Source organism: Merops nubicus, unplaced genomic scaffold (assembly GCF_000691845.1).
Source record: "Merops nubicus isolate BGI_N331 unplaced genomic scaffold, ASM69184v1 scaffold8809, whole genome shotgun sequence".
Classification (NCBI taxonomy): Eukaryota; Metazoa; Chordata; class Aves; order Coraciiformes; family Meropidae; genus Merops; species Merops nubicus.
In genome coordinates, this window is record NW_008630137.1 from 50,064 (window position 1) to 66,266 (window position 16,203).

Here is a 16,203-nt window from a genome sequence, read left to right on the forward strand (position 1 = left end):
CCAGCAGCAGAAGACAGAAGAGAGAGAATGGAAGGGGTGATGGAAGTGGTTGCCTCTCCTGACCCTTCAGCTTTTACTGGCTATGAGGGCTGTGGGATGGAATACCCCACTGGTGAATCCTGGGGTCACTTATCCTGCCTGCTCCTCCCCACAGGTGCGGGGTGCTCTCTGCCCCCCACCATGTGGGATCCAAGCTTAGCAGTGGCCTTGGTCTGCACACCAGTCCCTGGCAGTAACTCTAAACATGAAGTCTTATCACTGCTAAAACCAGGCAGTTTATGAAAATGCTGCTAACTTCAGACAGAGCAATTAATTAGAAGAGCTTGAGCTAAAAAGTAAAATCATTAAGAAGAATCAGCACTGTTTTACCCCAAACCAGGACAAGGTTGAAAGAGTAATGTCTCAAAGTACTATTCCTGATACACAAGGAGGAGTAAAAAGACGTTCAACATTGAAAGACAAAGGAGAGTATTTCTTGTAAAAATTATTGCAAGGATGGGTTTTAGTCCTTTTGGCAATGGAGATGGACTACTAATTCTCTGGTGCTTTGCAGCTCATTTCTTGAGATCAGTGCATCTCTCGGTTATCTTGGTACACTAATTAATATCGTGAGAGACTTTTTAGTGCCAGGGAAAGCCTCTTCCCTGTGAGAGGCTTTGCTTGGACTTTTTTCAGGCAGAATCCCTTTCCAGCTTGGCATTTTGCAAATTTTGTAATAGGCTCTTCTACAGAGAATTTGCAAACAGAAAGAAGTAAAACAATTTGCAAAACCCTGAGAGGAGGCAAGATAGGTTAGAGCCAGTAGTGATGTGTTCCCATTTAATTTTGTTTCTCAAGCAAGAAATGGGAATTTTGTTTCAAGCTTCAACACTTGACTTGGCCAGTCATATCTGTTTCCTGTTCTGATAATCTAGTCACTGAAGTCCGAATTCTGATAAAATGGATAAGACTTTTCCATATCTTGTTTGAGTTATTGTTTCAGTCTGTAGAGGAAGACTAAGGTAAGTGTGCACATTGGTAAAGGTGATGATGTGCCAGAAAGATGAAGAATTTGATTTCTAATGACTATGTCACACTGAGACTGCAACCATTAATATTTGGGGAAGTGTAAGGAGAGAACAAAAGACCCATGTTTTAATGAATGCTGTAGCTAATGGGCAAAAAAAAATACTTGAAGCAAAAATACTAAATAGGAAAAGAGACTCCAAGGAACCAAGTAATACTTGTTTAATAGTGTTCTTAAAGCATTGTCATCTTATTTTGCCCTGTGCTTACGTTGTATATAGTTACATCTTTTCAGGTTATGATTTTAGGGGGCAAACACTATTCTATTCATTTGAACTGTGCAGCTGAAACTCGGTTTCCATTACCCGATCTTTCGCCCTGAAACCATTTGCCAATGTACTGATTTCTAGTATCTGTAAGGACTTTGGTGTTCAGACCACTGTTGGTGTCTTGGATGAAAATGAACAAGCATTCTCTCTTCTTCTTTAGGGTTTTCCAGGTGACTTTGGAAATAGAGGCTCCCCTGGTCCAGATGGGAATCCTGTAAGTAGCAAATTGTGTGTTGATTAACATAGTAAAATCTGTAATACTTGATATTAACTCCCCTCCCAATTGGAAAGGAGACTTTTGCCTCAAAAGCAATGTCTTGAAGTCTGCAAGAAAATATCAGACTCTTACTTCTCTGTGGAAATTGCTAGGACAGTACTGATCGTACAGTGGTGTAAAAGAGAAAAGAACCAGAAAGCTGCTGAGAGAACACAGTTTCTACTGCTGCATGTGATGACTACCTTCAGGATCAAATGTCTTGCTGTCCTTACTGCATTACTGATGCATATTTTGTCTTCAAAAATTCTTGCATTTGATATAACTTTGCATTGCACATTTAAGCCATTATTCTAAAATCATCTTAACAAACTGGGATTCTGCGTATATATCAAACCCCTAGCTATTGTATGCTTATGCATTTGATAATTGATTTCATCCTTTGAAATGTTACTGAAGACAATTATGCTAGTTTGTCATTTAGTGCATTATAATTAGTATGATAACAGCTTTGTCCTTGGCAGTGTGTGCAGGCTAAAGTGCTCTCGTGGTATGGTATTCAGACTGTGGCACAGTCACGTCTCTTCACTGGCTGCCCTCAAAGGAGCTTTGCTCTCTTGCTGTCTCTGGCGCAGCCTCCAAACTCAGGTTTCCTTTGATATGAGAAACCACTGAAAGTGCTTTGGCCCAGACAAGGGAACGGCAGTAAGTGCTGGGCAAAGAAGTAACTGATTTGGATCTGCTTTTATTGTTGGATGCTTCTTTGGAAACTGCTATCAGTTTGTGTCTAAAGGTTTTTCTAAAGGATATGGACCAGATTCAGCAACTGGGCAGAGACAGTCTCCTTTTTGAAGGCCTGCCCTCCTAGTTTCTTAAAAACTTATTTTAAAAAAGCTTTACATGAATTTTGCTGGTGGGTTATCAACACTTGGTCTCAGCATTTTGAAACATAGGAAGAGTATTATTTTGCATTTCTGGTCCCTGAGGCCACGTTCCCCTTGTGGGAATAGCAGGTGATGTCATTATGGTACTTTTCATCTTGAATGCCCTCTGAGGAGTTCCGAGTGTCACCAGCTGCTTTGCAAATGATATAAAAAGGTTAGTTCTTTATTCCCCTCCTGGTACTCCCAAGTCTTCCTCTGTTCCCGATAAAGCAGATACTGTCTTTCTACAAGATCTGCAGAACAGTACTTTAATAGAAACAACCTCAGAAATCGTGGATCTGAAATTGCAGACTTGTGCTTTACAAAGAAGCCTGGTTTCATGCAAGCGTTTCCAAACAAGTTCCTTCTAATCTGCCAAGACAGCTGCTGATCTTACTGCCTTTTCAGACAGGCAGGAACCCCTTTTTCCCCCTCCCCCCTACCCCAAGTTCACCCTGCAGGGCTTGTTCAGGCAAGGGGCCAGAGCTGCAGCTGCAGGGGGCTGCAGTGCTAGTGGGATATTTACAGAGCCTGTTCGTGAGCTGGCACTGGAGAGCAGGCTCTGCCTGGGAGGCCTGTGGTGGCAGGAACTTGAAGGGGAAGGAAGACATTTCTTCCCATGTGCTGACTTGACACTAAAGACATTTGTCTCCATGCCTAATTTCTTCTGCGTAATGGAGTAGTGCCATCTTTCATTTTCACAACACCCTCTCAGTTCTCTGATGATGTTGCTAGAGCATTCATTTTCCTGTGTGGTTAGTTTGGAGCCAGCTGGAGAAGGTGAATGGGCACCAGAGGAGGGAGGAGAGCATGAAGATGTCTTCTATGAGATCCCCAGCAGCCATGCCCTGTCGGACAACTTCAGAAGGGGCTCAGATTTGCTTGCATAGAAATTCCCTTTCACTGCAGGTGCCAGTGGGCTGTGGTGAACCCTGTGTGATATCTGCTGAGTAGCAGGTCCCCAGTGTTGGGACAGCCTGGGCGAAGCATGCTGACCTGGAGGGCTACGATACCCCTTTCATGCATGGCAAAGAGACTTGGCAACTGTTTTCTGTCATGTGTCATGTTTGGAATTTTAGCCTCTACTGAGTTAAACATGCACCAGCGGCAGTAGTAGAGCGCCATTAAATTTATTACTTCTAAATAAGTACAAATACTGTAGTTTTTATCAATAAATAAATTTTCATAAAGAGAGTGTAGCCTTTGATTTGAAAAGATCCTTCTATGAACTGAGCTGGTGTTCCATTTCATTTTTAAAGGAATCTTAACAAACTATCGTGTGGTTTTTGTGGTTTTTTTCACCCCCAAAAAATTTTTTTTTCTTCCCACTTTTAACATTATGGTAACAAGTCTCATATTCCTTGGTTATGCAGGAATGATGCAAATATCTTGATCTAATTCCACAGTCAGGGGTTTTAGTGGTGAGACCCTGGAATGGGTTGCCCAGGGAGGTGGTTGAGGCCCCATCCCTGGGGGTCTTTAAGGCCAGGCTGGATGAGGCTCTGGGCAGCCTGATCTAGTGGGAGGTGTCCCTGCTCATGGCAGAGGGGTTGGAACTGGGGGATCCTTGTGGTCCCTTCCAACCCTGACAGATTCTGATCTGTTTTAGCAGAGGACTTTAGAGCCCTAATGGCTCAATGGTTGGACTTGATGATCTTAAAGGTCCCTTCCAACCTAAAGGATTCTATGATATTCCCCTATACAGTGATAAGCTGTCTTTCTTCAGGAACTCTAAAAAAATCCCAACTGGCTTGTTTACAGATCACTTTTGTTTATCTTATCACAGCAAAGTTTTTTAAATGGTAGGATTCAGAAAATCTAAAATCCATTTTCTTTGAAGGGAATTGTTGGTGGTGTTGGTCCTCCTGGATTTCCAGGACTAAGAGTGAGTACACTTTTATTACTTATACTGATATGGCTTCATTACAATATTTGTCTTGTATGTTTGTGAATTAATAAAACCAAATATAAGAATCCAGGGATTTAAACAGAATTTTATTTAGCCATAATTTTAGTTAAAAACACTGTACAAAACTGCTGTCATATTGAGTACTTCTATGTTTGGGTTGGATTTGTTTGCTTATTTCTGATCCAGTGTGTCTGAGTTTTTTATGTGAAGTAACCAAGTTTGCAAGATTATACCCCTGAAGTCAGCATTACGTTTTGAAAAAATGCAATACTTTCACACATTTTAACATCCACAGCCCTCACTCATTCCTGCATGTGGCTACAAAGTCCAAGCAGGATTAATTCCTACGCAAAATTAAGCAAAATTACTCTGTCTTGTATACAGTACCACATTCAATTTTTAAAAAGTATTTTTAGAATAAGATTCTGATGCACATTATGGAGTTGCAAGCTGTAGTTATATAAATATAGTTGTGCCAGAGAAGTCTGACATGGATGAGTCCTACAGGAAGTGTGAAAGACTGATACTTTCATACCATGTAGTCTTACTCCCTTATTTTAAGTAGTTGAAGTGTTTGCTGATAGAGGACCTGGGTTTGATTCTTGATGTTGGCTCAGGCGAGGCTGGCTACCCTGTCGTGTTCATAGTTCATAACGTGGGAGAAAATAGTATGTTTACACTGGAATTAAGAAAACCAAGAAAGCCATTAGTTTTCTGTTATCTTTTCGTCAGGAAAACCAATTTAGTTTTAGTGTCATTTGTGACATAGAAATGGTGGAAAAGGCACTCTTTATGTAGCCAAAGCAATTTTTGTTTTCTATCTATCAGCAGTTTTAACCAACCTCATAAGCATGTGCTAATGTATAGCAAGGCTGCTGCAGATGGAAGACAACTTAAAAAACTGACAGACTTACTAATTCAACTCTTTTCTTATCAGTGAGGTCATTTTTCAGATTTATTTTTGTGTAGTTCCAGTTCTTTGCTGTAAATTAGGTTAGCCAATATTTCTGGAGACTATGATAGGAATTTCATCAACCTGAATTTTGTAAAGCTGTTTTGGAACTTCTTCCCATTGCTTTTGTAAGCTAAATTTTCCAGTTCGGTATCCCTCTGACTTTTCAATCAATGCTATTGTTACCATAAATAGGCATTTCAAAATATAGTATCATTAATACAGAAATGCCTTGCTGAACTGGAATTGACAGCACAAGTAACAGAAATGTAAACAGTTTATCTTGGCGTCAGCTAAAATGATAGAACATGTCATTGAAGCAGCCATGGAAAGCTAAATCAATATAGAGTGGCAACTTTCCTGGGAGCTTTACCAAGCACCTTTGAGAGACTAAGTCATCAGTCTTCCTTTTTCTTCAGTGAGCCATGAGTCTGATGATGGCTGCAGAAGAATGTTTTTGCTAACATTGCTGAAAGAGTCTCCAGAGGATAATCAGTGTGTGCTGAACTGGAAGTCAGTAGGTGTTCATCTCATCTTTTCCATGTTTCTTTCAGCACGTGGCAAAAGATTTCTATATTCATATTTGTTGCTAAATTTTTGCATAGTCACAGAGGTATAACACTGCCTTTCCACCCTACCCCCATCCCTCTGAGGTAGAACAGGCAGAAAGTAAGTAGACCTTCCTCTATAAGATAGTTTTAGCTATCGCTAAATAATTTCTTAGGTTTGGCTGACCATCTTAAATTAATATTATTGCTGTTGCTCTGTTGATCTTTTAAGATCAATATATATATAAATATAATAATATTTTTTGTTTCTGGTTCACTTTTTCTTTTTCAAGTGGCAAAACTGCCTATAAAAATCCCAGAGGGTATATAGATAGTAAGGGCTTTGAAGTTACATGAGAACAGAAAAAGTCAGCATGGCCATCAGAGCTTACGTTAAGTTTGCACACTTGGAATTTGGAAGAATCCCATCTCTCTTCTTTAACTTTTAGAAGGCATTGAGACATGAGAAATCCTAGTAAAAGTCACTTTTTATGGCACTACTCATGGTAGAATAATTCCTTTAAGCCAAATTTGATACTTGCAGGGTAGTGATGTCATGTAACCCCAAGGACAGAAGGAATAGCTACAGAATGTGCAGCTGCAGTACAGAAGAGAGCTTCCTTATTCTGTAATTGCCCAATGCACTGCTATCTTTTGTTGAGTGCCTAATCTATAGGAAAAGACCAAGTTTGGTTTCTTGAATTTCAGCTGATGTGGTTAAGAACAATAAAGGTGGAGGACTTATAATATGTATCCTTTTTTTCCCCCCAAGAAGTTAGCTTGACAAAGATTTTTGGTTTCTCTCTGTGGTGCAGAAGATACCACATTCTGTTACCAGTCTTCAAGTTACTCCATTTGAGTGAATGTTTAATACAGTCACATTTCTTGCTGTCTTGTAGGGAGGCATTGGCCCAGCAGGACCGAGTGGACCATCAGGAATTCCAGGGCCCATGGTACGGTGCTAAGCAATCCCATGGTCCAGTGCCTGTGCTGCTTTCTAAATTAAGAGAAACAGTGGATTTTTTGTTCTCTTCATTTTAATAGGGTCTCCCAGGGAGTGTGGGACAGCCTGGAATGAAAGGTGATAAGGTGATTTAAATATTTCCGTTATCCTAAAGAGATGTAGTTCTTTCAGAGTCCTCCCATTAAATCCTAAGTAAAATAATGTGTTTCACAAAATTTCCCCTTTTTCCTTTTGACTTCTCTTCTGACTTCTGTTATTTAGAATTACTTCAGTATCATGATGGAGTATTTTAGGCAAACGTTCTTGATGGAGCACTTAGTACTGAGCATAATATCCAGTGCTGTGTCTAATAGAGTGTCCGGGGGGGAAGGGGGGGATGCTTCAGTGCAACATGTTAAATTGTCATTCAAAGGATCTGTGTTCATTTTAAATTCTAAATATTTAATTCATCTTTCTCACTCTCTAATTCTGGTAACTGTCTCATTTTAAGCCATGTACATATGTCTGTATGAAATATGTTGTGTAGGGTGAACATGGCCTTGCAGGAGCACCAGGAGACCAGGGGTACCCCGGAGACAAGGTAATTTATAGTTACATTGTTTTACAACATTGTCCAATTTTATCAACTTTGTCAGAATTCTGAGTCTCTTAAAATGCTGTTAGACTTAACAAGTCTGTGACAGACATAAAAAGTCTGTGGCATAGAAGTAAAGTGCAATAGTAAAAATTACTGGATACCACTGGATTAACATATTATTAAGATATATTGTGCAAATTAAAACTTAGTTATGGAAAGTAATGAACAAAGACAAGTAAAGGGCATGGGCAGAATTCTGGCTGCTGCGTGTTCAGAGGTGCATCAAACAGGAAAATAATTAGGGTATGATCTGAAGCCTGCTAAGAAGCCGTTGTAAAATAAGTTTTTCTCTTGAACCTTGAGGTTCATCTGCAGCTCACCTGGCCCAACTGTGGTTAGCAGCAGCACATCATCTGGCATGCTTCTTCATATAATGAAACTGAGATAAATAAGTATCTTTTATTTGGCTAGTACATCAGAAGTCACTGAAATAACACATCCTGTGAGAACTCTTTTGATGAAAGCTGAATGTTAGAGGACATTCTCATTCTGCAGAATTATTTTGAAGGCTGCTTCAGGTGTCAGTAGTAGTTGTAGTAATCTATTGCTTTCAACATAACACTAGTGTATTTAATAGCTTCCTTTTTTCAGGGTGCGGTTGGTTTACCAGGACCTCCAGGTATTAGAGGAAAGCCAGGACCCCCAGTAAGTTTACACATCAGTTTTTGTTCTCAGTATATCATTATATGTTGTTATATTTGATATTCTGTTGAATATCTATTTGATATCTTACATTCACAGTGCATGTAATCCTCTAGAAGCTACCTAATTCAAAATGCACAGAGAGTAAAATCTAAGCTGCTTTTATTTCTAGTGACTGGTTGGTGAGTGAGTCAGATCCTAATGTGTGATATTTTTTCACAGAGATGAGTATATGGGTCAGATTTTAATATGGGGGTGCTCTGAATATTAGGATATATTCTTTAATGTTCACTTTGTGGGGGGATAGACGTGGTGATAATGATTTAAACAAATCCACTGGTAGCTTTGGGAGTTGTCAAGGTGACCATTTGGGCTGTCTCAATTTGGAGAGAGTGTGGAAAGTCTCATTATTAATTGCCAGTCACCTCTCACAGGGGTGGGAGTACTCATGAATTCCTGTGATTTAATGATTTTTTTAGCAACCTTAAAGTCATCTCTGCAGTTCTGCCACTTCTGCTGGGTTTGTAAATGTTGAGGCAGAAAAGGCATTGAACGGGGTTTTATGGGTTTCTTCTCACCTGTTTTTAGTACTACTACTATGCCTCTTTTCAGTGCGTAATTAAAAGCTGCCAATATATAACACCATTAAAGAGTTAATCACTCTAGTCTCAATTTTCTTCTGTGCAGTCAAGCAATTATCTGATAAGCCTGCTTACACCTCAGGAATGTCATAGGCCCTTAAATGCAATAAAAAATACTCTTTGAACCAGGGAATTTATATTATAAACACTAATCCTGAAAAAAAAACTTAAACCTGCTTGCTTAAGCTTTGATGGGAAAACTCATCCTTTTTGTCCTTAAAGATACAACCATTTTCATTTAAAGATAAGCTTCTGAATTAGTCCATTTCTAAATGTGGATTTTAAGCACAAACTGAATGTGATCAACTTCTTGACTTGTATTAGAGTAAGATATGAGACCTCAGTCCTGCAAGTAATATAATGTTTAACTTTGCAGAATACATTTACAATAAAATAATTTGTTTAATTAAAAAAAAAAATATTTCCAGGTCATGTTTTAATTTTGTTCAATGGACACCTAGTTACGGCAGCAGCAAACTTTTAAAAATGTGGAAGAACAAAAATAATTTAGAGAAATATTTTCATCAGTTTCTAGGTGTGTCAGTATTTGCATATAATGGAATAACTATAATGTGGGTAGGACCTGACATTGCTACTATTCATCACAAAACTGCCATTTTTTTTCCATGATTGTATACTTTAACTATATAGCTAAGAAAGTAAACCAATAACCATAACAGTTACTTTCTGGACTTTTAAATAATATGTAGTTTTTATTGTGAAAACAGCTATATATTCCAAGTGGCTTTTTATACAACTATTTGGGCCATCTCCAAACTGCCAGTTTTATTTGTCTAAAACTAATTTGCAAGTTTTTGTTGTGACTTCAAAGAGATATGAAGAACTAGTCTTGATTGAATCCAAAGAGAGATGGTTAGAAAATTTCCTATTTAGTGGAAAACTCATCTCAACCCTTTCATTTGCTTTCTTCTTTGATGTTTTTTCAGTCTTCATAACAATGTGTTGTTGAAACAGATTATCATCAAAAATCTAACTTTTTGGGTTTGGGATTTTTTTCTTTCCTTTTTAAGGGGAACGTTGGAGATCCTGGATCCCAGGGACCATTGGGTCCTCCAGGACCTGAGGTAAGAAATGCATGGTAGCAAGTTTAAAAATCTTTTTTTTTTTCTTTTTAATTGTCTTGAAGTTATATATTATCAATGATTGCTATTCTGGCCTTAAAAGATACAGTAACTCTGGGAGCATTTCTCGTCAAACCAAGGTTCTATATTCCTACCTTTAAGAGGGAACTCAAGACCTTTTGTCCTCAAAGATCAAATTATTGGGTTTTATTACTTTGTTGTTTATAGCTCCTCTAAATTCTAAAAACACACTTTCTTATTGGGGGTGAGCCCTCATTCAGAGAAAAGTCACTGGGAAATGTGTTGTAGCAACACCAGATGGTCTTTTCAGAAAAAGACAATGTGTTTTAGTTGGTGGGGAGGCAGCATTTTCATGAAAAAGACACAAAGCCTGTGCACACTGCCAACAGCTGCCTTCCTCCGTGGCACAGGATTTTAGACTTTGTGAGCCTATTCACTGTTCATTTGTTCAGGAGTGCAGAATTCTTTAGCCATTAGAATGCAAATAAAGTATTTAATGTTAGATAATTAAAGCTTGAGTGTCCAGGTATTTTTCTTTTAATAATAGTCTGCAAAATGTAAGGCTTAAAACTACAAAACAATGTTTATCTTCAGTCATGCAAGACAGATCCAAATAAAGTAGTTTTGCCTTCTTTTATTTCGTAAAAGCATGGTCACTATATGACAAAGTAGCAGAAACAGAATCAGAGAATCATTTGGGTTGAAAGAGGCCTTCAAGATCGTCTAGTCCAACTGTTAACTCACCACTGTTTGGTCACCACTAAACCATGTCCCTAAGCAGCACCTGACATGTCTTTCAAATACCTCCAGGGATGGTATCTACCATCTACTCTAGGGATGCTGTCCTCCACCACTTCCCTGTGCAAATTCTTCCAGTGCTTGAAAAGTCTTTGGGTGAAGAAATTTTTCCTAAGATCCAGTCTAAACCTCCCTGGCACAACCTGAGGCTGTTTCCTCTTGTCCTGTCACCTGTTACTTGGGAGAAGAGGCTGGCACTCACGTCTCTACAGGCTCCTTTCAGGTAGTTGTAGAGAGTGACAGGTCTCTTCTGAGCCTCCTTTTTTCCAGGCTAAACAACCACAGTTCCCTCAGCTGCTCGTCATAAGGCTTCTTCTCTACACCCTTCACCAGCTTTGTTGCCCTTCAACGGAGGGAGGTAGGACAGCAGTATACCAGGATCTTAAATAAACTGGAAATTCTAGAAGTATTCTAATAGAAGGAGTTTTTTTAAAAAAAGCTTAAAACTGAAGATCGTATCTTACTCTCCGTGTTACTTTTAACCTATTGTTGCCAGAAGCTATTTATACACAACTGAGTATATGAAGTATGAACAATTAGTGCAGATTTTCCTAAAAGAAAAGCATACTGTCATATAGCTAATCATGTCTCTTCTTCTGAAACAGATGGCTATCAAGTCAGATAGGGTTCCTTTCCTCCTTAGTTCATTATCTGAATGGGCTGAATTCCTGTGACTCCATGTAGAAAACAGACATTATATATTAAACTAAATGTTCCCATCGATGTTTCTGGAAACGACAGAATGTGTCGAATTAGTGTCCTACAAGGGGAGTACTTTGAATTTGTTGTGGACGTGACAACCCACACCATATGCCTTTTAGAAAAGTCTGTATTTAAAAAAAAGAAGACAGAATCTGTCAGATCCTGCTTCATATTGTCTCTCCCCTTTTGTCCAACACTAAGACAGTGAAATTTATAAATGTACCTTGTCCCCATGTTAAAGGAAAGAAGAAAGTGGGGATCCTTTGGTCTCTCCAATCACACATTTCAGTATGTATTTCATTTCCAGTATGAAGAATAAGCTGTCATAGTCCTAATTTTCTTCTTGTGTAAACTACTGTAAATCACACACTACAGGAGCTGAAGTCTGTAGCTATCTCTGCACAGAACAACAGTGGGAGCATGCCTGGCAGGCTTCATTCATCCTCCCAGGTTTGTGGCTTTTAATACGCAGGTCAGGGGTGAATTACTTCCTGATTCTTTCCTCTGCAGCTGTGCAGCCTAGGTACAGCAGCTCATAGCTGAAGTAGGCCACCCACCCGTAGCCAGGATCTGTTTGGGAACTGCAGTGCTGATGGACAGGAGTGACTAGAGGGAGGGTTTGAACCCACAGTGGTGTATATACTGTGTATGATGAAGTATGTGATGCTTATTGTTGCTATGAACAAAATTAGACAAGGTTTTAACAGGCTTCCACAGGTATTCAGAATATTGTATACTTAGATTTTTCTCTACAAATCCCATTTAATTATTCCCCAAGAGTAAGGGTGATGGTTTCCTTCAGATGTGCTCTGAGTATTACAAACAGGTTTAATATGGAGTCGTGGGAGCATTGATCATTACCTTCAGTAGAACCTTTTTCATTGGTGCAGTATTTTGATCTGAAGTCGTTGGGTTATTCTTTCAGGAAGGTGCTCATATGGGATTCAGCTGGTAGCTTTCATGCTCGAGGCAATAGCATTACAAAGGAAAAGGATACATTCAAATAATAGTAAACAGTCATAAAGGGACGTGTTTTTGAAGTGAATCACCACACATTTAAAAAAACAGTTATCATGTGATGTTTTGAGATTGTGCAAACAGAACCATGAGTGCAGTGCTAACAGATTTCTGTTTCAGTATTGCATCAAATAGCTTGCATGCCAATGACTTGGAGGAAATACAGAAATAAAGACAATTTTATAGCTGAATTAATTGAGTGTTCTGGCATACAACTGAGGGAACTGGTCTTGTACGATTACTTTCTGCTTGCCTTCACACAAAAACTTTATCTAGTCGTTTCATAGATGTATTTGGCTGAAGTATATCTTCCTGATTTTTTTCAAGAAATGTGTATTCATTTTGCAGAAATACTCAATTTACTTGGACTTTTTAATAACGTTGAACAATGCTTGTTTGTATGACCTTCTAATAGTTTATATTTTTCTCAGTCTGCACCTGTTAGGTCCTAGTCTGTTCCCATAAAACCTCCTTAGGTACTTTGCACAGAATTTGTCATCTTGGAGATTTTGCTTTTTCATGCAAAGCTGTGGTGAGACTTCACTGGGAAAGAAGGGACATGCAGATAAACAAAACTTGATGTGTGTTGCTTTACCAGGGCATTATTTAACACCTAATGTTCTGAATCTGTCTAGAGTGAGGCAAGCTAATATTTAAAAGTTTTTTTTTTTTTTTTTTTTATTTTAAATACCTGTTCTTATTTGACTTTTGGGTTTTGGTGTTGATCTTAGAAGAAACAGTAGTCTTGCAGATAAATTTGAAATTTCTGCCTTAGTTTTTCAGTCTGGCTTTAGTCTAGATGTGATCTGATCTGTATGGGCACACGGTTGTTAGCAGCATAGAAACAATGTACAATGAAATACTCTTCCTGCAAGAGAACAGAGTTCCTTTTGCACAAGGATTATTTCACTATTGGTTGCTAGTCTCTTTTCTAAGGTTTAAAGTTAGGAATTCTTGTTTTTCAAAATGTGCAGAGTTGTTCTTGGTGACTTTACTTAGGCTTTACCTAATCCCAGTGTCAATTGTATCATTAGAAGCATGCCTGAAAGAAGACATGTTCCTTGGACATTAGTCATTTAGCTGGTATTGCAGGACTTGTAACACAAAACCAAGCCCAGATATTTTAGAATAAATACATAATCTGGTGTTTCTGCCCCTTATGAAATGCCCATATTTGATGCTTGTTTTCACATTAAGTCTAAATGAAAGTAATTGGTTAGGTGGCTAAGATCTCCCTGGGCCTTGATTGCTCACCAGACCACCTCTTCTGTGGTGCATCTTGTCGGTTGACTTACAGGATGTCGTCAGGGCAGACAAGGAGACTGTTTCACAGAATTCAACAGCAAGTATAGCTCTAGCCACCCTGTTCCAAGCTCCATCTGGAAATCCTTTGTGATCTTCTGATTGGGTCTGCACTGAAGTTCTTACTAAAGTTTTTAATTTTTCATACTGTATTTTTACAGAATACTTCAAGACTTGGTCCTTAATATGTTGATTGGAGGCTGGTGCTGCTGTGCTGGTCAGTCAGGTGAATCACCAGCCACCTTCTTGGCCATCAAGCAGCCAAGCAGGTCTGCAAAGGACATGTTTTGAAGGGTTGGTGCAGGGCCTTGTTCAAGCTACAATGTAGGCTACAGTAGATATTGCTTGTTATAAATACGATTATTCTAATGTGTGTTGCATGTAATACATAGATGCACTCGATGGCTTTAAAGGATGATGCATCACATCTGGAAAACGGGTCTTTCCCAAGAAAATTGTCTCTCCAAAGAAACTCAGTCACTAGTGTTTCAATGAGCATGGCTGAACAGCAATTAGACGAACGTGCAAAGCAACATCAGCGTTGATATTACTGACATGTTAGTAACAGTAAACTGCAAAGCTTTCCTGTATTGCATGCTGTAATCCATGATTGCCCTTTTTTCATTTCTCTGACAAATTGCAATTGTACAGTTGTAATTTGTACTGTTAGATTCCTTCCTCCACCCTTTCCAAGATCAGAATTGAAGATTTGTAGGAAAAAAATTAAAGTTTCTGTCTCTGCCCTTTAAAAATGCTGGCATTAAACTTTGGCTAGATTGGCACACACAGCAGAAAGCTCATTTCAAATCTTTTTACTGTTTTCCTCTTTGTACTTGGCACGTTATTGGCACTGTCACGCAATTGTATAAATGGCAAAGAGCAAAGTCCTGTAGCTGAGTGAATACTGACATTTCTAGAATTGTGTAGAGAAAAAAAATAGATTTTTTGATTGAATTGTATCTCTGCATAGCATGTCCTTTCAGAAGAATAGTAAACAATTCTTATTTGAGAATAAAAAATCACAGCTCATTGTCACAGATTAGAGAGATTGTAGTTTTATACAGAAATCTGCCTTTTCTAATTTGATAATAATGAGCAGTAAAGCTCTAATAAGCTATCTTGTTGAAGTTCAGTAGCTGTACCCAGTCACTATTGCTTCTGAAAATACATTCTAATTCCTATTCAAATGAAACACAGCATGTGATTGAATGAAACAATACTGGAGCTGGGAAACTTGGCAACTGAAGGGACTATCACAGTCCCTGGGGAATTTTTTGCTGTGTGGTGATCTTCTACGAGCACTTGTGTCCCAGTCCTTTTGAGGTCTCCTGAGGAGCTAGAGGGCATGGGGGTTGGCAACTAAGAGCAGTGGTGGCAAATGTCATGTGGAAATAGGTTGGAGTGAGTGGAGATCTACGAACATAAGAGAATTGCTAGTGCACATGGAGTGTAATTTTCAAACACTTCTGATACTCTGCTTCCGTGTTAGTGGCCACACAGAAGAACAAACAAAAGAAAAGCAACAGCTTTTGCAGATCTTTCATCTTGAAGCACTGACTTCAGTACAAAAAGACATACCATGACACAGTAACAGTCTGATCATCTCTGCATTTTTTATTGATTAAAGATTATATAGATAAATGGGAGCAATAAATGTTAACTTTATATTTAAATATGTTCAGTACAAAAAGTGACGCTTTCATGGCAAGGTTGAAGTGTGTTTGCGTTGACATAGCTGGTACTTCAGATTTTTCTGACATCACCTCTACTTTGATTAAACTGAGTGAACTCTATAGTGTTTTGCTGGCAAAAGGCCACATCTGCAGCAAGATTTTGAAAATAATTTGTAACTTACCAGCTGTCTGGCTTTTGGCTGATGGGAAGATAAGAATCTATACTTTGCATTTCCTTAGTAGAAGTCATAATATTGAGTGATTTTTTGTTCTAAATAGTCTCTGCTGAAAATTACATTGCAGATGGCAACTATACATTTATCTCTTGGCCTTTCACTTACAGAAGAATAATGAATTTTTAGTCTGGAGTAGCTTAACAGGGAGCTGGCTGCTGAATAATTCTTGGCAGGTTTCAGGTGCAGGTAGAAATTTATACCACTTCTTCTCAGAATCTGAATGACAAACACTGTTACTAAGGTGTTTTAACAACTCCTTTCTGGTTTATTAATTTTCTGGAATTATCTTAAGTGGCTATCTGTTTCCTCCATTATTGCATCATGGATTATTAATGTGAGAACATCTTAGAATTAGTGTTCTAATACTGCCATAGCATCTATATTTTCTCTGTAGTAGTGCTCAAGAAGTAAACACTAAATCCAGCTTTACAACAAAGACAAAAGCAATGAAGATTTTAAACATTTAAATGCGTTGTTAGTGTTGATGCTCTCAGGCCAGTAGCCCTCTGACATCCTGACTGTGGCTAACATGGAAAGGTTTCCAAATGTTGTGATTGTTCTGTGATAGTGCTTACATCTCATAGTTCTTACTGAATTCCTCCTAGAAG

At 38.6% G+C, this 16,203-nt stretch overlaps 1 protein-coding gene across 1 annotated transcript in view; it reads left to right on the top strand.

Annotated features, from left to right (window-relative positions):
* The window catches only part of COL24A1 (collagen, type XXIV, alpha 1), a gene marked incomplete at its 3' end in the record, with an annotated part of 122,642 nt that overhangs the window by 47,837 nt on the left and 58,602 nt on the right, over positions 1-16,203 (top strand). Inside the window, exons 16-20 of the mRNA XM_008947170.1 lie at positions 1,495-1,548; positions 6,780-6,833; positions 7,371-7,424; positions 8,073-8,126; positions 9,796-9,849. Coding sequence (XP_008945418.1) covers positions 1,495-1,548; positions 6,780-6,833; positions 7,371-7,424; positions 8,073-8,126; positions 9,796-9,849 — 270 coding nt within the window. The remainder of the gene's footprint in view (positions 1-1,494; positions 1,549-6,779; positions 6,834-7,370; positions 7,425-8,072; positions 8,127-9,795; positions 9,850-16,203) is intronic.